The sequence below is a fragment of the Piliocolobus tephrosceles genome, chromosome X (genome assembly GCF_002776525.5).
Source record: "Piliocolobus tephrosceles isolate RC106 chromosome X, ASM277652v3, whole genome shotgun sequence".
Classification (NCBI taxonomy): domain Eukaryota; kingdom Metazoa; phylum Chordata; class Mammalia; order Primates; family Cercopithecidae; genus Piliocolobus; species Piliocolobus tephrosceles.
In genome coordinates, this window is record NC_045455.1 from 85821937 (window position 1) to 85846564 (window position 24628).

The 24628-nt window shown below is 39.1% G+C and overlaps 1 protein-coding gene across 8 annotated transcripts in view; it reads left to right on the forward strand.

Annotated features, from left to right (window-relative positions):
- The window catches only part of KATNAL1 (katanin catalytic subunit A1 like 1), a 94226-nt gene extending 77532 nt beyond the window's left edge, over positions 1–16694 (forward strand). For all 8 annotated transcript variants that reach the window (XM_023208758.1, XM_023208756.1, XM_023208757.1 and 5 more), the window contains 2 exons: positions 14260–14386; positions 15959–16694. In XM_023208758.1, coding sequence (XP_023064526.1) covers positions 14260–14386; positions 15959–16157 — 326 coding nt within the window. In that variant the 3' untranslated portion in view covers positions 16158–16694. The remainder of the gene's footprint in view (positions 1–14259; positions 14387–15958) is intronic.
- Positions 16695–24628: the final 7934 nt, after the last annotated feature.

Sequence of the window (24628 nt, forward strand, 5' to 3'; positions counted from 1 at the left end):
TATTATGCTCCTCTTTATTGCACTTTGCAGATACTGTGTTTTTCACAAATGGAAGGTTTGTAACAACCCTGAATCAAGCAGGTCTGTGAGGGCCATGTTTTCAACAGCATGTGCTCACTTTGTGTCTCTGTCACATTTTCGAAATTCTCACAATATTTCAGACTTTTCATTATTATTTATCTGTTACAGTGATCTGTGATCAGTGATCTTTAATGTTAGTGTTGTAATTGTTTTGGGGTACCACAAACTATGCCCACATAAGATGGCAAACTTAATTGATAAATGTGTGTTTTATGACTCTTCCTTTCCTCAGGCCTCCCCATACCCTCAGACACAAAAATACTGGAATTAAGCCAGTTAAGAACTCTACAGTGGTCTCTAAGTGTTCAAGTGAAAAGGAAGATGCAACTCAAGTGAAGGAAGAATTACATCTTCCTTTCCATGTAAAGGAAGACATTATGTGAAATCAGAAGCTAGACACGAATAAGCTTAGTGAGGAAAGCATGATGCAAGCTGAGATACACCAAAGCTAGACCTCTTATGCCAAACAGCCAAGTTATGAATGAAAAGGAAGAGTTCTTGAAGGAAATTAAAAGTGTTACTCCAGTAAATACATGAATGATAAGAAAGTGAAACAGCCTTATTGCTGATATGGATAGAGTGATCTGGATAGAAGATCAAACCAGCCACAACATTTCCTTAAGCCACAGCCTAATCCAGAGCAAGCCCCAACTCTTCAATTCTATAAAAGTTGAGAGAGGTGAGGAAGCTGCAAGAAAAAAAAATTGGAATCTCAGAGGTTGTTTCATGAGGTTTAAAGAAAGAAGCCATCTCCATAACATAAAAGTTCAAGGTAAAGCAGCAAGCAGCAAGTACTGACACAGAAGCTGTAGCAAGTTATCCAGAAGAACTAGCTAAGATTCCTTTTGAAATGCTACTGCTTACTGACAGTGCACCTGGGATATGTCTCTTTGATGGAGATATATAAGGAAATTCATGTTGTTTTCATGCCTGCTTACACAACATTCATTCTGCAGCCCGTGGATCAAGGAATCATTTTGACTTTCAAGTCCTACTTTTAAGGAATACATTTCGTAAAGTTATGGTTGCCATAGATGGTGATTTGTCTGATAAATCTGGGCAAAGTAAATTGAAAACCTTCTAGAAAAGAATCGTCATTCTAGATGCCATTAAGAACATTTTTGATTCATGCAAGGATGTCAAAACATCAGTCTTAACAGGAGTTTGGAGGAAATTAATTCCAACCCTCATGAATGACCTTGAGGGATTCAAGACTTTGGGTGGAGGACGTCACCACAGATGTAATGGAAAAGCAAGATAACTAGCATTAGAAGTGGTACTTGTAGTTGGGACTGGATTGCTGCAATCTCATGATAAAACTTGAACAGACAAGGGGTTGCTTCTTACAGATGAACAAAGAAAATATTTCTTGAGGTAGAATCTCCCGTGAAGATGCTGTGAACATTGTTGAAATAACAACAAATAATTTAGAATATTTTATAAACTTAGTTGATAAAACAGCAGCAGATTTGAAGAGAATCAACTCCAATTTCAAAATAAGTGCTGTTATGGGTAAAATGCTATCAGACAGCATTGCATGCTACAGAGAAATCTTTCATGCAGGGAAGAGACAACTGATACAGCAGAGTTGACTGTTTTCTTATTTAAGAAGTGGATACTGCCACCCCAACCTTCAGCAGCCACCACCCTAATTCATCAGCATACATCGACATTGAGGCAAGACCATCCACGAGCCAAAATATTACAGCTTGCTGAAGGCGGACATGATTGTTAGCATTTTTTTCTTTTTTTTAGCAATGAAGTATTTTTACATGAAGATATCCATTTTGTAGATGTAATGCTATTGTACACTTAATAGACTACAGTATAGTGTAAACATAGCTTTTCTATGCATTGGGAAACCAAGAAAATTGTGTGACTCACTTTATTGTGGTGGTCTGCAACCAAACCTGCAATATCTTCGCATTTAGGAGGTTTTTCGCTATTATTTCTTCAAATAAGCTCTTTGTTTCTCACTCGATTCCTTCTGGAGCTTCCATAGTATGTATATTGATCTATTTTATGGTATCTAAGTCCCTTAGGCTTTCTTCACTTTTCTTCATTCCTTTTCTTTTTTTTGTTTCTGACTTGATTATTTCAAATGACCTGTCTTTGGGTTCACTAAGTGTTCTGCTTGATCAAGACTGCTGTTGATGCTCTTTAGTGAATGTTTCAGTTCAGTTACTGTATATTTTAGCTCCATAATATCTTTTTGGTTCTTTATATAGCTTCTGTCTGTTAAATTCTTATTTTGCTCATGCATTGTTCTCTTGATTACATTTAGTTGTTTTTCTGGGTTATTGTGTATAGTGCTGAGGTTCTTTAAGATGATTATATTGAATTTTTTGTCAGATTAATTCTTAGATCTTTGTTTTTTTAGGATTGATTCCTAGAAATTAATTTTTTCCCTTTATTGATACATGTTTCTCTGTAACACGTGCCTTGTTTTTTGTTGTTGTGATTTGTGCATTTGAAAGAACAGCCAGCCCTTTCCATCTTTATGAACTCGCTTTGTACAGAGGAAGACCTTCACCAATCATCCTGGCTGGAGATTCCAAGATCTCTCAAACCTTTTGTGGGGCTATTGCCTCTCTGGGCTTGTGCATGTAATTTCCCAATTAGAGAGGTTTTCTGATTTCTTTTTCAGGAGCTTGTAGTCTCTCTTGCTCCTTCTGTTATCTATCTTTGGTATTGTAGCTTTCTGGAATGCAACAAATCTCTTAACTCTCTTTTGTTCTTTGTGGCCCCCGGGTCTCCAAGGTCTCCCAGTTCCATCAGTCCTTCAAGTCAGGTGAAATAGAAATCAGTCCCTTGGAAAGTCCTCTGAAAAACTGAAACATTAGACACATATTCCACTCTTCTCTTTCCCTCCCAAGTAAGGAGCCACAAGCTGGTTGCTTTCTCCCAACCATACGGAGCTGTGTTGGCTTTTGTCTACTGTATTACAAGTTGCTAGCGCTGCAACAACTTGCTGAGTTCTCTCTTTGTGCCTGCTGCAAGTGTGGCAAGACAGAAACCAGTCCCTTGGGCAGTCCACTGAAAAGCTGGAATGCTGGATGTACATTCCACTTTTCTCTTTTTCTCCCGAGGGAGACATTGTGAGGTAAACATTTCCTCTTGATTGCATAGAGCTGTGCTAGCTTGAGGAAGGAGCTGACTCAGTTAACATGAAATGGCTTTTCTTGGCCGGGCGCGGTGACTCACGCCTGTAATCCTAGCACTTTAGGAGGCCGAGGCAGGCGGATCACCTGAGGTTGGGAGTTTGAGACCAGCCTGACCAACATGGAGAAACCCCGTCTCTACTAAAAATACAAAATTAGCCGGGTGTGGTGGTGCATGCCTGTAATCCCAGCTACTCGGGAGGCTGAGGCAGGAGAATCACTTGAACCCAGGAGGTAGAGGTTGCAGTGAGCCGAGATGGCACCATTGCACCCCAGCCTGGGCACCAAGAGTGAAACTCCGTCTCAAAGAAAAGCAAAAAAAAAGAAAAAGAAAGAAAGAAAAGAAATGCCTTTTCTTACTCATTTCAGTGCAGTCCTAGGCTTTGAGCTTGCCTGTAGGGATGTGAATTCCTAACTGGTGTTTGAAGTTCTTATAAAGGCTTTTTGAACTATATTGTTAAGTTATCGTTTCTATGGGGGAACTGCTATAGGAAGTCTGAACATCCTCTTCTACTACCTTGCTGATGTCACTTGTGGCCTCCATTGTTTTTTGATACAGGTCAGCTGCTATTCATATCATTGTTCCCTTGTGTGTGATGTGTCTTTCTCCCTCTAGCCACTTTTTTTTAAAATCGACTTTATTGAGGAATAATTTATATACAATAAATTTTACTTATTTAAAATTTAATGAGTTTGACAGTTAAACAGCTGTGAAACCATACTACAATCAGTCTTTTATCCTCAAAAGATTCCTTGTGCCTCTTGTAATCCATCCTTCCCTCTTCCTTCTACACCTCCCCCTCAGGAAACCACTGGTCTAATTTTTGTCCATATAAAGCATTTTGAAGTTCATATTAATAGAATCCTACAGTAGGTATCATTTTGTGACTAGCTTCTTTCACTCAGCATGGTGATTTTGAATTTCATCCATGTTTGTTGTTTTTATTGGTGAGTAGTGTTTGTTCCGTTTACATGGACATACCACAGATTGTTTATCCATTCTCTTATTGATGAATATTTGCATTGTTTATGGTTTGGGGCTATTGTGAATAAAGTTGCTATGAATATTCATGTTCAAGTCTATGTAGACATAGACTTTTTGTCTTAGATAAATACCTGTACGTGAAATGACGGGGGTATGTGGTGTGGTATATGTCTACTGTAGAAAATAAGTTGGCAGTTTCTTTAGTGATTGTCTTCTGTGGTTGTTTTTTAAAGATACTCTATTTATCTTTGTGTTTCAGCAGGTTGACTGTGATGTGTTCCTTTTGTCCTGCATGTATGTTGGACTTCTTGATACTATCTCACAGGTCATTAAAACTCTGTTAAATGCTATTTACCAAAATGTTTTCTTTATATTTTTAAGATTGGATAATTTCTAAATCGATCTTCATGTACATCCCTAGTCCACTTTTAAACCTGTCTAGTGAATTTTTTAATTTAGATACTGTATTCTCCAAATCTAGCATTTCCATTTGTTTACCTTTTTTTTTTTTTTTTTTGTGAGATGGAGTTGCGCTCTTGTCACCCAGGCTGGGGTGCAGTGGCGCGATCTTGGCTCACCGCAACCTCAGCCTCCCGGGTTCAAGCGATTCTCCTGCCTCAGTCTCCTGAGTAGCTGGGATTACCAGCATGTGCCACCATGCTCAGCTATTTTTTGTATTTTAAGTAGAGACAGGGTTTCTCCATGTTTGTCAGGTTGGTCTTGAACTCCTGACCTCAGGTGGTTAGCCTGCCTTGGCCTCCTAAAGTGCTGGGATTACAGGTGTGAGCCACCTCACCTGGCCTCCATTTGGTTACTTTTTATAGTTTTTATTACTTTGCTGGGATTCCTCATTTGCTTATTTTTGTCTCTTTTTAAAAATTCTTTGGCATTCTTCCCTTCAAAAAGTAGAGCTTAGTTCCCTTCCATCTGAATGTGGATTAGACTTAGTGATTTTCTTCTAAGAAATAGGATATGGCAGAAGTGATGCTAAATGATTTCTGAGGCTAGATCATGAAAAGGATAGTTTCTGCCTGACTCTCCCTCACTTGGATTGCATGGGATCATTTACTCTTGAGGAGGCCACCTGTCATGCCTGGAACCATGTGGAGAAGCCCAAATGGGAAAGAACTGAAGTTTTCCACCAGCAATCAGCACCATCGTGCCAGCCATGTGAGAGCTACCTTTGGATGACTGTAGTTCTGGTCCATGTATTAACTGTGACTTCCTGAGAGACCTTGTGTTAGTCAGGGTCCTACAGAGAGACAGAACCAACAGGACATGTATATATAGACAGGTTTATTTTAGGCAGTTGGCTCACGATTATGGGGGCTGGTAAATCCAAAATCTGTACCCCAAGCTGGCAGGTTAGAGACCCAGGAAGAGCTGATATTGCAGTTCGGGTCCAAAGGCTATCAGGCCGGAGACCCAGGGAGAGCCATTGTTGGAGTTGAAATCTGAAGGCCATTTGCTGAATTTCCTCTTCCCGGGGTGGGGGTGGGTCACCGTTCAGTGTTGTGTTTTATTCAGACCTTCTGTTGATGAGACGAGGACCACCCATGTTAGGAAGGGCAGTCTGCTTTACTCAAAGTCCACTAATTTAAATGTTAATCTCATTGAAAAACATGTTCACAGACACATTCAGAATAATTTTTCTTTTTCTTTTTTCTTCTAAGATGGAGTTTCACTCTTGTTGCCTGGACTGGAGAGCACTGGTACAATCTCACCTCACTGCAACCTCCGCCTCCTGGGTTCAAGGGATTCTCCTGCCTCAGGCTCCCGAGTAGCTGGGATTACAGGCGTGTTCCACCACACCTGGCTAATTTTGTACTTTTAATAGAGACAAGGTTTCACCATGTTGGTCAGGCTGGTCTTGAACTGCTGACCTCAAGTGATCTACCCACCTCCACCTCTCAAAGTGCTGGGATTACAAACGTGAGCCACTGTGCCAGTCCCAGAATGATTTTTCATCCACTCTTTGAGCACCATTGCCCAGTCAAGTTGACATATAAAATTAACCATCACAGACCCCAAGCTAGAACTTTCTAGCTACACCACTCTTAAATTCTTGACACACAGAAACTTGGAGGATAATAGTTATGTAAAATCTCTACGTTTTAGTAAAATTTTTTATTCAGAAATGGATAATCTACCACTTTATAGCTTTTGTCAGCTAATTTTAGCATTTGATTCATTTGTTTCTGTTAGCTACTTTTTAATTCTCTTGAGTGTGGGCCATATTTTTCTGCTTTTTCACATATCCAATAATTTTATTGTATGTGCTACATTGTAGGGATTACAGATTATGTATTTTCCTTGAAATGGTGTTCTGGCAGGCATTCAGATTACTGGCAGAACTAAGAAAAGTCAGTATTCAGTTCTTTACTGCCTGTTGGCTAATACATGCAAACAGTTTTCTTTATATTCTGTCTCATGTTATAGTTGTTTACCATAGGAGGGCAAGTTTGGTAACAGTTATTTCATCATGACTAACAGTGGAAACTTCACCTATGAATTTTGAAACTTAATTTCTGTAACATATTCCTTGGTCACTTTTTTGACTAGACCCCAAGGCTATATAACATAGTTACTTGATAGATTTTTAGCTCACAGATTCCATCTTGTATTATCTTTTCTGGCTGTGACTCTGTATTCTAATAATTTAATAATGTCATTACTTAAAAAGAAAACTTTTCTTTTTCTTAAAATAGTGCTTAATTTGGCTGGGTGTGGTTGCTCACACCTGTAATCTCTGCACTCTGGGAGGCCAAGGTGGGCGGATCACCTGAGGTCAGGAGTTCGAGACCAGCCTGACCAATACGATAAAACCCTGTCTCTACTAAACATGAAAAAGTTAGCCAGATGTGGTAGCAAGTGCCTGTAATTCCAGCTACTCAGGAGGCTGAGGCAGGAGAGTCACTTGAACCCTGGAGGTGGAGGTTGCAGTGAGCTGAGATCATGCCACAGCACGCCAGCCTGGGTGACAGAGCGAGACTCCATCTCAAAAAAAAAAAAAAAATCAAAAAAACTTAATTTACTGATTAAGCTCATAAAATAATAAGCTTATTTAAGGCAACAACAGAAGCAATTAGATTTAGAACCTATAAGCCATGCTGGAATATTGCACCTCTGAGAATTAACTCCTTAATACCTGGCTCTCTGATACATCAGTCATACACAAGTTGAAATTTGAGTGTTTTTTTCCTTATTTGTGATTTTAAAAGTTTCTTTCTATTCTTTTTCTCTTCATCCATGTTTTTGTTTGTTTGTTTGTTTGAGATGGAGTCTCACTCTATTGCCCAGGTTGGGGTGCAGTGGCCTAATTTCGGCTCGCTGCAGTCTCCACCTCCCACATTCAAGCAATTCTCCTGCCTCAGCCTCCCAGGTAGTCAGGATTACAGGTGCACACCACCACGCCTGGCTAACTTTAGTATTTTTAGTAGAGATGGGATTTCACGATGTTGGCCAGGCTGGTCTCCAACTCCTGACCTCAAGTGATCCACCTGCCTCCACCTCCCAAAGTGTTGGGATTGCAAGCATGAGCCACTGTGCCCAGCCCATGTTTTGTTTTCTAAACAAAATATGTGTATGATATCTAATATATTTGAAAGTTTAGTTTTACTGCCATATTACAGTGATTATAAATAAAAATTGATACCAGTGGAGAAAATAAAATTTTTGCTGCTTGAACTGTCAGTCTTATTTCAACTTTTGTTTTTTGAACTTTAATGCTTCACTGTAATATAGGGAGAAAAAATATAATTAGAAAATAGTTGATGACAGCAAGTTTCTGAACTGCTAAGGAAAGCTTAGGTATTAGGGGAGAGACATACTTTGTATTGGTATAAAGGCAGGAACTCAGTTTCCTTTGGAATTATACAAGAAGAAAGTAAATATGGCTGAGAGGCTTCCTTCTAACCTTGTTTTTCTGTATGAAAAGTTTGCGACAGTTAATGACTTTGGGTTGCTTCTCTTTGTTTATTGTGGCTCTGAAAGTGCGTATGATCATGAAACCTGGAAAATGCTTTTTCCTCAAGGGGCTCCCAAACCAATCATTAGAACTCTACTCTTTCTTTCATCTGTATTAATTCATCAACAAGTGTTCATTTAGCTCTTTGCTATCTGAAAGACATTTGTTAGGAAATGTGGGAATATAAATAATGTGCATTCCTTGTTAGAGAACTGTCTTGGAAGCCAGACATGTACTTACCCTATCTGCAGTAAAACAGTGGAATGCATGAGCCGAGAGCTCTGCACAGTATTTTTGGAACGGAGATGGAGAAATCCTAAATTCTGACTGGTGTACTTAGGGGAGACTTCATGGAGGAAGTTGCATTTTAACTGAATTTTCATAGAGAAAAGTAGAATTGAAGCCATGGGTGCTTGAAAATGAATAGATAGATAGGTGTTGGCTGGAGCCACCTGATAGGATAAAAAGACCTGGAAGAGATTGAACAATAAATAAAATTTAAGAAGATGAGAGATCTGAAAATAATGATTTTGGAAATTCAGGGTAAAATTAGTGGAAATAAAAGTAAAATGTATTAAAATTTTAAAAATTGGACAATTTATGAACAAAACCAGCTGTGAATAAGAATTTTTATTTGAAAAAGGCAAGGATTATAAGAATCAGGATAGATGAAATCAGAAAGCCATCTAACGTAATTAGATGTAATGCCTCTTTATATAATTTCCAAAAAGAAATATCCGTATTTCTTTAAGAATTAGAAATTGGTGGCAAGAAAAGCCAATATATCACTTATTCTTGTGGTTTAACAAACCACTCCAAAATTTAATGAGACAAAATAATCATATTATTCTCACATCGGATGGGGCATAGTTGGGATGGTTTGTGTCTGTTCCATGATGCTTGGGTCATGGTTGGTGGCGACTCCACAGCTGGGGCCTGGGATCCTCTGGAATGTCTTTGTTCACATGCCTAGATCCCTGCTGGGACTGGTTTTCTGGAGCACCTACCTGTTACCTGTGGCCTCGAGATACTTGGATCTCACAGATGGTAGCTCAGGGCTTCAGAGCTGATTGTTCCACTGGATAAGGTGGAAATGGCATCGAATTTTATGAATTAGCCTTGGAGGTGATGTAATGTCCCTTCTGCTCATACTTGTGACATTCTCAGGCCCACACTGATTCCAGGGGAGGGAAATTAGACTGCCTCTGGTTTGGGGGGTCACATTGTAGAAATGGGTGTGGGATGAGAGAGAACTGTTACTGCTGTCTTGGTAAATACAATCTGCTGTAGTCAACAGAACGCAAAATAATAGGCACAAGTGAGTTCTAATGTCCTTACCTTAAGGCTCTTTTCATTTTAAGCATCTAAATTATGGCAGCAACTACCTGGTGAGCCCAACGTACTCCTTTCTCAACTTTCCTTCATTTAGTTCTGTTTTGCTTTTAGGCTGATCTCCTGAACACCAAGGCATTAATAGTCCTTTCGACTCAGAGTGACTGTGACTTCCTATTACATCAGGGTCAGAGTCCTTTTTTTTTTTTTAAATATGTTCCTTTTACTGCAAGTTCACATCTTTGTATCCTATCTGTGTCTGTTTGCATCTATCAGTATTGTATTTTTCTATGTTTCCCCCATTCTGCTGCACGCATGCTTCTTCCTACTTCTGTGTTGTTATCTGTGGTACTCCCATTTCCCAGGTTCTCTCTTCCCTTCTCTTTAAATTTTACTGATTTTTCAAAGCTGACGTTACAGCATGTGGACATCATGCAGTCTGCTCGCCCTGGCCTGTCTCGTGTCCCCAGGAGTTTCATCTGGGTTGGTGATTTCCCAGATGTCCCTCAGGAAAAGGACACTTGTGTCTCCCCAGAGTCCTGTTTGTTGATTGACTGGTGGTGGGGGCTGTGAACATTTATTGAGTACTTACCATGGGACAGGCTTTGCATGTATCGACTCACGTAACCCTCATGACAGCTTTGTAAGGTAGATTCTGTTCTTATTTACTTAGGAAACTGAGGACCCAGAGGCTAAGTGAGAGCGGGCATGTGAGTCCAGAGCCCAGACAGGCAGGCCCAGCATGTAGTTGTTATCTCCTGCACTGGTCTGCAAGAAAAGTTGTATAAGGAGTGTATGATTCTTCTAACAACATTTATTTGAATTTAGAATGTGTATTAACTTTTTGATACAGGATCGGCAGTTCATTACACTACGGTTAACAACACGTTAATCCCTTGTTAAATCTTTTCATAAGCTTATTGAATATCAATTCAGTTTTATAGAGCCAGGAAATCTTAAGAATATTCTAAAATATTACTGACATAACCAGTTTTCAGTTGCTTGTCCCCCCCGCCAATCACAGTTACTAGAGAAATGGAGTATGCTTCCTGCTAAGCTTCAGTAGCACCAGGTCCTCACTTATGAACAGGTTTATGTAGGTTCATTTTAAGTTGGCTGTCTGGAACTTTGTTTCAGTGGGAGAATATATTAAACTTAGTGTTAAGGATCTTAGGACAGGCACAGTGAAATGTTTGATTTACACATACAGTGGTATTCTAATATTGGGCCTGTAAGAATGGAAAGGGGTATTTGTTCATTGGCATTCGCTGGCTCTATATGGAACATTGTGTAACGATGCTCTTATGTTAACATCAGCTCTTACCTGGACATAAGGCGCACATCAGCCTTCTGCCGTAGTAGACACAGGAGCTTCCTCCCCTCACCCCTTTCTGTCCCTACCCCTCTTGCCACCAGCCTGACTGGAGGACTTCTTTGGCTCTGAACCACTTGTTGAGCAGGTGTACTCCCTGTGAGCCTGTTGGCTGGGATCAAGGATAGGGGCTCCTGGGATTAGGGAATTGTGGAGGTAGAGGTTTTCCAGTCCTGCCCTTTCTGTTTTCTGGTAATCCCAAATCACACCTGCTTGCTGCTTTTGGCACTGCTTTGCTTGGTCTTACTGTGTGTTTGTGGTGTGTGAAACATAACTCAATACAGAAACAGTTCCTGAAGTGTTTAGTGTATCCAGTAGCTGGTGAAGCAGACAGCCCTGTTACCCACTCCAGGAGAAGTGGAGCCTCCCTGGAACTCAGGAGCTCCCAGCATGCTCCCTCCCAGCATGGCTCCTTCCTGCCCTCTGCTGGAGGTCACCACCTTTCCCTTACAGTGATTTCCTTTTATGGAGATAATGTCTTGCTTTTCTGTATAATTTTATCACCTAACAGTATATCCCCAAAGTTTTACCTCCTTGTAAACTTTACATAAATGAAATCACACTGATTGTGTTCATTTGTATCTTGCCTCTTTTGTTCAATGTATTTTAAGATTCATTCATGTTACCACATATAGATGCCACCTCATTCATTTTTGTTGCTGTGTGGTTGGTATTCTGTCATATTCGTTTGCTATGGCTGCCATAACAAATACCAAAGATTGGGTGGCTTAAACAACAGAAGTTAATTTTCTCACAGTACTGGAAGCTAGAAGCATAAGACGAAGCTGTAGGCAGGGTGGTTGCACTCTGGGGTCTCTCTCCTTGGCCTGTAGGTGGCCGTCTTGTCCCGTAGTCTTCATGTGGTCTTCCTCTTTGGGGTGTTTGTGTCCTAATAGGTTCTTCTTATAAGGACGCCAGTTGTGTTGGGTTAGAGCCCACCCATATGACCTCATTTTACCTTAAGTACCTCTCCTGTCTCTAAATACAGTCACATTCTGAAGTACCGGGGGTTAGGAGTTGCCTAAAAATTTTGAGGGACATGGTTTAACCCATACCATCTATTATGTGATTATATCAAAATGTATCCATCATATTATTTGGTGGACATTTTAATTATTTCTTGCTTTAGGCTATTATGAGCAGTACTATTGTGAACACTTTCATACATGTATAGTGGTAAGAATGCCAGAATGGAGCATTCCATCCTAGGAGTGAATTGCTAGGTAGTGCTGCACGGCTGCAGTATTAGATGAATTCAATGTGTCTTCCAAAGTGCTTGTGTTGCAGGATCCTTGGTGGCACCTTTGCTGGTGTTTTGCTTGAGCCCAGCGTTCCGCCCACTTGTCCTGGCAGGCTGTGCTTGGCTAGAGCTACCGGCCCTGATCCCATGCTGGCCAAGGGCAAGCCAGGCACAGAGCGGTGAGGGGTACGTGAGCACACAAGCACCGGGGTCTGCCCACTGTGCATAGCCAGGCACTCTGGCTCTTGGGTAGTCTTTTTCTTGCTGATTTTTAGGAATTCCTGAAATATTCTTGATACAAGTCTTTGGTTGCTTATATATGTGACAGATACCTTCTCAAACTCTGGAACATCGGTTTTCACTGTGTTGACAGTATCTTTTTGATGAATAGGAGTTCCTCATTTTAATGTGGTCAGTTTATCAATCTTTTTCTAGTTGATTTTTTGAAATCTATGTCTTGAGAATACTACCCTGAGGTCATTCAGATATTCTTCTATGTTATCTTATAAAATACTTACAACTTTGCATTTAGATGTAATATATCTGGCACTGCTTTTTGTGTACAGTATGATGTAGGACCCAATTTCATTTTTTTCCCTGTGGATAGTCAGCTGTTCTTGCATCATTAATTGAAAAGGCACTCCTTCCACTTGCGGGCTGAACCGCTTCTGTCATAAATTAAGTGTCTATAGTTATGCTTCGGTCTGCTGCTGGGCACCCTGTTCTGTGCTATTGATCTATTTGTCTATTTCCAGAAGAGCGTCACTCTGCTTTGAGTCCTATACTTTTGTAGTAAGTCTTGAAATCTGGTAGAGCAATTCTTTTCACTTTGCTGTTGCTCTTCCAGAGCATCTTGGCTGTTCTTGGTTCTTTCTATTTCTGTGGACATTTTGGTATCAGCCCGTTAGTTTCTACAGATAGACCTTTTGGGAGGATCTTTATTGGAATGCATTGGCTGTATAAGATAAATTGGGGGAGAGTTGTCAATTTCATGAAAGACAAAACAAAATGAACCAAAAAGTAAACACTGGGAAACTGTTTTAGATGAAAGAAGATGAATGAGACGTGGTAACTGAATGCAATGTGTTATGGTTTGTGAACGTTATAAAGGCTTGGGACAAATGGGGAAACTTTGCTTTGAATTGTGTATTACACACTAATGTTCCAGTATTAAATCTCCTGATAAGGGTGGGAAATGTTATGTCTACCTTTTTTCTTAGGAGGTACATGTTGGGGAATTTAAGGTGAAGTGTTGTGATGCCTACAGCTAGCGCTCAATTCAAAAAGTTGAGGGAGGAGAGATGAGGCAGCTAGAGTGATAATGGCAAAATGTTAGCAATTGGTGAATCTCAGTGAAAGGCAAATGGGTATTCATTGATTTTCTGTAGATTTAGCATTTTTCAAAATTAGAAGAGAATTAAATTTCATTTTGTATCTCAGGAAATAGTAGAGTGCCAGATAAACTAGTAATGCATTATCTTAGTGTGCTGTGCTAAGCAGATTTGCCATTAAAAGCACTAGTGAAATGGCAAGCGTGATTGGTTATTTTAAAAATTCTCTAGTATGTTTGAACTTACTCAGTTCACATTTAAATCATACTGGAACAGCACATGTCTGTGGGCTGGCTCTCCAAGTAAAAAATACATTAATGAGCTTTTTGTGCCAATTACTGATTTTCAGGAAATGTTCTTTAAACTACTGATAAGAGTTCTGGAGATCCGTGTCATACTAACAGGTGAGCAAAGTAATTCATAGGAGTTACACTTGATGCAGTCTAATTTTCTAACACCAGGCTAAGTATTTTATTTTTCATGAAGGATCTCAGATTCTTTGTTCCCATAGTAGATATCTTCATAGTCTATAAAGAAAACCCAGGTGGTTTTTGTTTTTGATTTTTGTTTTTTGTTTTTTTCCATTTTTAGTTACTGCTACAGAGGCACATAGGAATTTAAATGATTCCATGAGTCATGCAGTGAATTGGTAATAATACTAATGGACACACAGTTATTGATTCTTCTTTGCATTGGCCTCATTTTTCCCCCTGAATGTTAATATGTCATTTCTCAGCAAAATTATTTGTAAAGTAAAACATCTAACAACACCACCAAAATCTTGTAACAGCAAAAGGAAGAGCCGAGCTTCTGAAGATCAGCCTTCGTGAGGTCGAATTAGATCCTGATATTCAACTGGAAGATATAGCCGAGAAGATTGAGGGCTATTCTGGTGCTGACATCACTAATGTTTGCAGGTATTTTTTTAATGATCTGTGATATTAGACATTAGTTATAGACTTGGCAGGAGGACTGGTCTTAAAGTCAGTGTAGTTAGCCCAGTGTAGTTAGACATGAAAGTCGCTACCCATTTCTTTGAAATGGTTTCCCATTTGTCCTTTTTATTTTTCCATATAACTTCATTCTTCATTGTGAGATGAAAATTATGTAGCATTGGTCACTGATGTTTTTGATCTTTGGATTTTTAAGAAATTGTTGTGTCAGTGGCTCGCGCCTGTAAGCCCAGCACTTTGGGAGGCTGAGGCAGGCAGATCACGAGGTCAGGAGGTCGAGACCATCCTGGCTAACACAGTGAAATCCCATCTCTACTAAAAATACAAAATATTAGCTGGGCGTGGTGGTGGGCGCCTGTAGTCCCAGCTACTCGGGAGGCTGAGGCAGGAGAATGGTGTGAACCCGGGAGGCGGAGCTTGCAGTGAGCTGCGATCGCGCCACTGCACTCCAGCCTGGGAGACAGTGAGACTCCGTCGCAAAAAATAACAATAAAATACTGTTTTGTCTAACTTGATGATAATGACTTTGACAACCTAAGATTAGTTTAGCTTTGTGTTGGAGCCTTTCTACATCAACATAAAGTAATATTATTTAGTTTTGGTTGGCGTTATTTAAACACATGCAGATGAGCAAAAATGATCAGTGTAAGCTGGGGAAGATACACATTTAAAATTTTTTCAGTTTAGCGACATCATAATTTTTAGACAGCTCCTGTCACTCTGTGCAGTTATTTTTTTCCTTATTTTTCTAACTGTACTTAAATTGACTTTAGTAGCCTTTCTTTAAAGCCGTAGCATCTGTTTTTCTCATCTTTTCTGCTTGCATTTTTCCCATGTGCATCCAAGCTTAGTGGCATACAATAAGGTCGCAATAGTTTCTACTGCTACTATAGTAAAATATTTAAGAACTTGACATTTTTGTTGGCTTGGCCTTCCTAATAGCTTTTTTGTGTTTATGAATTACCCTTTTCTTCCGTACCTTCATATTTATTTATAGTTGGTCAAAGAGAGCTGCACATGGGATCCAGAGAAGCCAGAGTTTATGCCTTTAGTTGCCTGCAAATACTCCATGTAGGGAATTCCATGTCCACTGTATGTGGATATTCATGTTTCAGAGAGAGTGATTTGTGGCTTTATTCTTCTGTTTAGGCTGTAGACAAACTGGTCTGTGATTTGAATTATCTTAACATTAGCCATGTGTTCATTTCCAAGTGTACAATTCAGTATTTCAAAATTCGACTTTGGTTTCCTAAACTTCTTGGCTGTCTTTGAGGAGCAAGTGGGGAAAATAAAATTCAGTACTGTTTGAGCTTAACTTAGACTTTTAGGGTTCATTAACTGTACATTTCATGTTTCTGGTTATTTGCATCCTGTTTTAACTTCTGCTGAACCCCCAGGATGTTTCTTAAGTGGAAAATTCTGAGAAGCCTCATAGAAAACATATAATCTTTTGATTGTTTTTTCTTAACTTTGTTACAATTGAAAGTGTTTAAAACGTGCAAAAATTACTGTTGACTGATTTTGGTGTGTTTTTAGGGATGCCTCTTTAATGGCAATGAGACGGCGTATCAATGGCTTAGGTCCAGAAGAGATCCGTGCACTTTCTAAAGAGGAACTTCAGATGCCTGTTACCAAAGGAGACTTTGAATTGGCCCTAAAGAAAATTGCTAAGTCTGTCTCTGCTGCAGACTTGGAGAAGTATGAAAAATGGATGGTTGAATTTGGATCTGCTTGAATTTCTGTCAACTCTTTAATTTCTGGTATTTTTGTTTATAAAATATGAAGAAATTCCTGCAATTTTTAAAAAACGGATTTGGAATTTTTTTCAGTGGAGTGATTTTCACTTAAAGGAAAAAAAAACATCTAAAACTGTGAAGAATACTAAATGTAGTTGAGAAATAATTCAGGGCGAGAGTTTGCTGGTCTCCCTTCCTGGCTTTGTACTGGTATTCCATGTATTCCTGCATTAATATTGCACACCCAAACCAGTCTATCAGGAAGGCTGAAGAGAGGGAGCAGTGTGCTATTTTAGGAACTTGTTTACAGAAGATTTAGAAATACTCCTATTTCTCATTTGCAGTTGTTTTTCTTTGTTTTTGTTTTTGTTTTTTTCCCACCACTTTGCTCTGTCAACATGAGGGACCTATTTATATAGGTTGACTTTTAACATCAAAATTGGATTTGTGTCAAACTCTGTATTTATTGTTAAGAGAAGAATGACAGTGTATTTTGGAGGAAATAATGAATTTACTGATTAAACCTTTAGAATTTATGACTTACTGTTAGGAGTCTGTCATATGGTTAGAATTCTTACTTCCCCTCCCGCTGCCATTTCTTCTACTAGCTACTTAATAACGTCTTGCGCTTTATTGAGGAATATTCTCACGCTCTGTGGTATTTGAATCATTTTGCCAGGTCATTTCTCTGTCTTTAGTGTCTTTAGTGTTTTTTTGCTGGTGCTTCTTATACTTAATATGGAAAGGTGGGAAGAATATTGCATTAGATGTAATTCTTCATTCTAGACTTCCAAGTTTTTTTTCACTTTTCTTGTGTGTGTGAAGGAGTCTCCCTCCCTCTGTCACCTGGGCTGTGTAGGGCAGTGGCATGATCTTGGCGCACTGCACCCTCCGCCTCCTAGATTCAAGCAATTCTCCTGTCTCAGCCTCCCAAGTTGCTGGGATTATAGGTGCGCACCAGCGTGCCTGGCTGTGTTTTCACTTTTCTTTCAATATGTTCAAACAAATGTATACCATTATTTTTCTCAGCTCCAATATTGTTTGATTTTTGTTGAATTCGATTTTAGTATTTGAGATAAATACTTTTGCGTTCTAAACAAATCCACTTTCTGTGGCTAACACAAAACAAATGAAATCTTTATAGTATTCCAGACAGCTAGTTTAACGAAACAGCATTGCACATAATGAATGATGTTCATTTGAAAACTCTAAAATTTGTCCTTGTCTAGGTTGAGAACTTTTACACACAGTAAGATAAGGAGAGAAATCTGACATGCTCACTCAATGCAGCAGGAATTACACCTTAGAAAGAAGCCAGAAAAAGTGAATGGCATATATCCAAACACAAGTAAATGATCCTGGCGTTAATTTTTATGATTACATGTGTCTTATTAGGCAATTTATGCTTTAATGGTTAAGCTTTTAAAACTTTGTATTTGATAACATCCTGAATTCTCAGTTTTGAATAGCACCTACTGGTTTAAAACTAAAAATAATACAGCTTTTTGGACACTTAATCAAGATACTAAGAAGGTTTTTTTTTTTTAAAAAAAGAGATTGATTATTTTTCCCCACTAAAAACTATAAATGCCTTATGTTCTTTTCAGATAACTTAAGTCTGACTCTAAACTCCAGTATTCCTCTGATGCTGTAACTTGCCCTTCTTTCTGAGACACAGATTATAAGATGCCAGATCATATGACAACATGATTTTATTGTAATTGAATTCTTCCTAAAAACTGAGAGAAGTTTCCTTTTATTAACTTTTAAAATAAATAAATAAGTAGTTTCATTGAGATTATTTTGCAAACTGTTGCCATTCAGAAATGTACTTTTTTTCCCCTGAAGTTGTGGGAGCCGTCACTAAAACATTAGTCTTGTGATTGTTAAAACTTGTCTGTATTGGGTTGGTGCAAAAGTAATTGTGGTTTTTCCATTACTTTCTATGGCAAAGACCGCAATTACTTTTGCACCAGCCTAATGGTTGATTAGTGAGACCTTTTCTGGGTTTTGTATTAATTATGTTGGTGTGCATTTAATTATTTTTCTGAATTCATGGATAATGACATAGTAATTGTGATTCTTTTAATACCAGTTAATCAGTATTTGGCAACTCAAACTTCCTAGGAGCTGATCTTTACCATGTTCAGTGAGTCAGCTGTGCTTTGTATTTCCCTTGTTTCTCATCTTGCCCTGTCAGTGGATGGTAAATGCTTTGTACGTCTTAAATCCCTTAAAGGATCTTAAAGACATCCCTCAGGTGTTCTATTTCACTTTTATTTTATTTTTATTTTATTTTATTTTGAGACAGAGTCTTGCTCTGTCCCCTAGGATGGAGTGCAGTGATGTGATCTCGGCTCGCTGCAACCTCTGCCTCCCAGGTTCAATCCATTCTCCTGCCTCGGCCTCCTGAGTAGCTGGGATTACAGGTGCCACCACGCCCGGCTTATTTTTTTGTACTTTTAGTAGAGACAGAGTTTCACCATGTTGGCCAGGCTAGTCTCGAACTCCTGACCTCAGGTGATCCACCCACATCGGCCTCCCAAAGTGCTGGGATTACAGGCGTGAGCCACTGCTCCCAGCCCCAACTTCCAATGTACAACACACACACACACACACACACACACACACACACACACAGTCTTTACTGCAGAAGACAGTGCATTGCCTTACCCAGAATGAGTGCTTGGATTACAGGTGTGAGCCACTGTGCCCAGCCCTTTTAATGTACATCACACACACACACACACTCTGACTGTCTTTATTGCAGAAGACAGTGTGTTGCCTTACCCAGAATGAGATTGAATTGTTTTGCTTTGTTTTGTTTTGTTATTCTGTGTTGTGGTAGCAGATGCATTATCAAAGGAAAAATATTTGGCTCCTTTGATTCCTCTGAAAACATGAGTATTTTGAGTTCTGCAGCACAGTGACTGTAGGACTAAGCTAAGTCTGCTTTGCAGATATCTGATCAGATAGTCCCGTCATTCTGTAGACGTATATTGGTTGGTCCAAGACACAGCGGGTGGGAGCTCTGTGGAGACCAAGACAAAGCTGAACTAGTGAGTACAGTTCCAACTTGGCAGTTTCTCTAACGGCTCTATATAGCTTTGGCTTCTGCTACTGAAACAAGATCACTGATGGAGAGGCATAGTAATCTGTTTGCGCTTTGGAAAAATAATATATAAAAGGTTTTTTCCCCTCCTTTTAGCACTTTAAATCTGTTTTGAAATTAGAACTGATATCCATTTGTTTGAATAGTGTGTAACTATTATGGATCTATTTTAATGAACAATTTTTACCATTTCCCAAGCTGCCTATTATAAGCATAATGTGTTTACTATAAACCTTTTGTCTCATAATTTCTTTTTTTAAAGGAAATTAATATTAGTGAAATATATCAAACACCTCTTTCATGGAAGCTGCAACCTTCTAGTGATCCAAGTAGACAATAGATGGTGGCATCACAGACTGTACCTACACACTTTCGGGTCTGACCACTACCTCCCACAATACCGAGCCATTTTGGAAGGGGAAAACGTGGTGGTCTAGCTCTATAGCTTGGGGCTTAATGTCAGCTTCTGAGCGCACAGTTTTTGGGATGTCATGTTTCACTCTCAAAACATAGGCTTAGAGCACAAATTGCTCAAAAAGTAAGCAAATCAGTACCTGGTGAATCTATGGTCATACACATACATCAGGCGAAAATGTGTGTGTACAACCCAAATTTACAATATGATTGTCATTATTTGACTTTGCTTTATGTAGCCTGACTCTGTTGAACATAAAATTGTTAGTACTCTAGGTTTTGGATAGCCTGAGTTCATTTGAATTCCTTCCTTAGGAATAAGTTTTTATATACACTGCTAAATCTGTGATGAGAATCAAAACAGTAACCAGCTGAGGTAGCTATGATTCACTTTCTCCCCACCCTAACTTGAGATAAAATGAAGGACCTAGGCAAGTATTTCATGTTGTGTGAGTGGACTTTGGTTCCTTCAATATTGCCTAGGTTATTGAGTCTTTCTCTGCCTAATAGTGGATTCCCACTCTTAAGATAAGTTTTATCTTATTAATGATAAATCACTTTAGGGTATATTCTGTATGACAGGCATAAAATGTTAAGGGTGAATGCTGGCCTTTTCCAAGAAAAGGCCACCTTAACTGATATGAAGAAAAAGTCCTAACTATTCTCTTTTATGTATCTTTTTTTTCTTTAACTGTTTTGATTGTATATTTTTAAGAAACCGCTTAATTTGTGATGCACATAATATTTATGTGAACCTAAGAATATGTCGCAATAGAAAAAAGAAATTATAGTTGAGGGACATGTTAGGGGGATAAAAATATTTAAGCTTCAAATGTTTTACTCTCATCTCCACTATTTTTACAGAAAGCTAAAAACTCTGTTGTAATTATTGTAAGTTTACTTATTTATACTTTTAAATTTGGCTTTTTGTACTTATTTAATTATTTCGACATTAGGTTTTAATATTTGTGTCTTAATGTGGAAATTGTGTATTTTAATAATCAAATTCTTAGGATAGTAGGTATATTTTTAAACACTCACCTCATTAACAAATAGATCTTTGAATTTTTATTGGGTTTTTTGGCTCCAGACAACTCTTTAGCTTTAATGATATTTCTGAATCCCAGTGACTTATTAATAAAAACAGGAAAGATATTTAGGTAATGTCATAAAATTTATTTTACCTTTGTCATTTCCTGAGAAATCAAATGAAAAAAACCTGGATATTGCTTTATTACCAGCAGTGTGTAGGTTTTTGTACATTTGGAAATCTGGCACAAAAAAATAGGGAATTAGTATAGAGAAGTTTCCCTCTTGTAAAAGGACTCCCATTTGATTATTTGAAACTATAAAATGCACTTTTACTTTACCATATCTGAAATGACAAAATATTGCCCTTTGGAAAACCTGATCTTTGCACGTGTAATTCCCAGAGTCTACCTCAGTTAACCAGGCTTAGTTTTAGGCACGAATGAATTGAATTAAATTCAGTTCATCATCTATGCAGATTTGTTTCTTTTAAGCACGTCCTTCTCTCCTGCTGTTGCCCTCCTCCCATTAACTTTTCTTTTTAGTCTTGAAATTGTTTTAAATATTTCGTCTTTCTTTCCCTAGCAAAGCGTTTATATTCCAAATAAGGCCTCTGTGAAATGTCTGAATTACTTTTCCCTTCTTTGTTGTGGTCAGCTTCATTATTTGGAAGTACTGCATTCAAAGCAGCAGTGTCAAACATGACACACATCTGTTTTCTTATAGTTTCATAAATACAAACTAATGTGATGACCTTAAAAATTGTGGATCCTACATGTTCCTATGTTCATTCTCTGAAAAGCTGAGTAACTTTATGAAAACACACAAACCTGGACAAACGTCACATTTTTGTGACATTTTCACTGACAAATGTATATTCATATGATGGTACGGCAGCAGGGAGTGGCCCCCGTTAGCATGGTTGTGAGTGGACAGCGTCCAGCAGGATCACTGCACGTTATGACGGCTTGTAAGTGCGTTGTTAAGACTTTTGTTTCAGTGTTTGTCTCCCAGTATCTGAACCTAATTTAAAGAAAAAGACGTTTCCAAGTTGTATTTATTAAATATGTTTTTCCTTACATTTTGTGCTGCTACTTTGCCAATCTCATTAGCTTAGTTGTGTATGTGCATAGGTTATATTTGGTAATAAACTTATAGAGTGTTGGTTGTCGTCGCTTTCTTTGTGGTTCATTTTGATCTAGAGTCACAGACACACTTCTTGGCACCAGTGGGAACAACAAACCCCTCACTAGTAAGGAATGGCTTTCCCCAGATTTTTGTTCTCCTGACATTTTGTATTGGCTATGCTTATGCCAATAATTTCAAGGTCGATTCGGGTAAGATGTGTGTTTTTTCAATTAATTCCAACTGGCATAATCAATACACTTGTCTTACTTGTATAGCACCATTGCAAAGTGGATATTCCATATGGTGAATTTTCTAGATGACTAAGTCTTACTTCATGACCTCCTCCAAACAATTTTTTTTAGTTAATAGACTTTATTTTTTTAAAGCGGTTTTAGGTTTACAGAAAAATTGAGCAGAAAATTTGGAGCTCCCATTTACTCACAACCCCCGCCCCAGTTTCTCCTCTTACTAACATCTTACGTTACATTAGTGTAGTATGTTTGTTATAATCGATGAACTGATGTTGATGCGTTATTATTATTCAAGTCCATAGTTGACATTAGGGTTCACTTTGTGTTATACACTTTTATGGGTTTTGACAAAAGCATAATGTCATGTATCCATCTTTACGACAGCAGACAAAATCGTTTCACTGCTCAAAAATTCCCTGTGCTCCACCTCTTCATCGTTCCCTCGCCTCCCAATTCCTGGCAACACTGAGCTTTTTACCGACTCTCTAGTTTTGTCTTTTCCAGAATGTCATATAGTTGGAATCGTATAGGATGTAGCCATTTTAGACAGGCTGCTTTTACTTAGCAGTATGCATTTAAGGTTCCTCCATGTCTTCCTCTAGCACGATAGTTCATTTCTTTTTAGCACTGAATAGTACTCCATCGTCTGGATGTACCACAATTTGTTTATCCATCCACCTACTCAAGAACATCTTGTTTGCATCCAAATTTTAGCAATTATGAGTAAAGCTGCTCTAAACGTTCATGTACAGATTTTTGCAAGCACATAAATTTTCAATTTACTGGAGTAATTATGGATGTGATTGCCGGAACGTATGGTAAGAGTACGTATAGTTTTATAAGAAACTACCAGGCTGTCTTCCAAAGTGGCTGTACTGTTATATATTCCCACTTGCAGTGAATAAAGGTTTCTGTTGCTCCACATCCTCACCAGCATTTGGTGTTGTCGGTAGTTTGGGTTTTGCCATTCTAATAGCAATAATGATGCTAGCAAGCCTAACAGCTGGTTCACTAGGTTCACTGATAGGTGTGTAACAGTACCTTGTTGTTTCCATTGCAGTTTCCAGATGACGTGGAACATTTTTTCATATGCTTATCAATTTGAAACTTTCCTAAACCGTATCACATTTGTTCCTTGAGTTTGTAAACTGAAGAATTGGAACTTACCCTTTTCTTTAGGATTCAGAGTTATGAGGTCAGTCCCTTGTTTTATGCCACTCTCTGCAATTAGTGAAGGGGTAGGAGGGCTTTTTTTTTTTTTTTTTTTTTTTTTAAATCTCTCTCACTGACTGGTCTTTGAGTTTTGATGTTTGCTTTTATAACATTTCCACTGGTCTCTTACCAGCCTTTCTTCCTCTTCCAGTGTCCTGTTTCCAGTCTTGAGTGAACCTAGAGAAACAGTTGTTAGGCTTGTTAGCATCATGTGTAAATGAGTACTGCAGTTTAGGGATGAGGAGTGGTGCGGAGGTCTATTCTTGGGCTCTAATGCTGTGTGTTGTTTCTCTGGGCTCTCCGTGGCCATTTTAGCTTTATCTTTGGATCCCAGAAGTGCTCCTGATGGACCAAGTGTGAAGGAGATATTTTTGCATAATTACGGTGCCATGCAGCTGTGTAATGTTTACAACTGGGAGGGAGCTAGCAACAATTTAATTCCATGGCCCCAGCCGGTTTTCTTCCTATGACCATCAGGGAGGTTTCGATCTCTTGGGAGGTATAAAGAAAAAGAATTAGGTTAAGTGGGACCAGGACAGGAGACATGTGTGGCTAGAGCCCTCCCACTCTCCCTGCAGTCCTTTCTCCAGTGCGTAGGACCAGTGCCACCTGTGACTGACCTGGCTCCCGTGGCAGAGCATGGCGCAGTGTTGGAGTGTTTGCCCAGAGATGCCAGGAGTTTAAGTAGAAATCGTGAGGGAAGATAGAAGCATTGCCTGGCTCCGTCCCTTCCCAGCATCAGCTGCTACCTTTCTAATGATAAGCAGAAAGGCAGGGTGGGCTCAAGTCTCATCTGGCTGGTTCCAACAACAGATGCCCCAAGGCTGGAGGCCGGTCTCAGGTGCTCCTCCCCCTCCCTGGCTGGATGTCACCACTTCAACAGCACCTGGCCAGGCAGACGTGGGGCTTTACCTGGGCATTCCTCTGGCCCCTGCTACACCCAGAACAGGGCAGAAAGGGATCAGGGGAGAGAGCCCATGTGCTCGGTGGTTACTTCTTATCTTTTTTACAATCAGAAAAGCTTGATGGGCAACTCTTTCCTAGTTTTACCTATTCTAATTTCTTCTTAAGACCTCCCCTGTAAGTTTTGAGAGACTCACCAGCAACCTACAGCATTGAGAGCTGAAATTAAGAGCAAATGACTTGGTCCCCTCATCTTAGAGGTGAAGAGTTGAACCCATGAAAATTTAAAAATATTATGTTCAAGATCATATTCTGACCTGGAAGCAGAACTTATATCTGTTTCTGATCTTGAAGAGTGCTGCAGACAAGGCGTAAAGAAAGCAGGTCGGATGGCAAAACATTTATTAAGGACCTTTAAGAT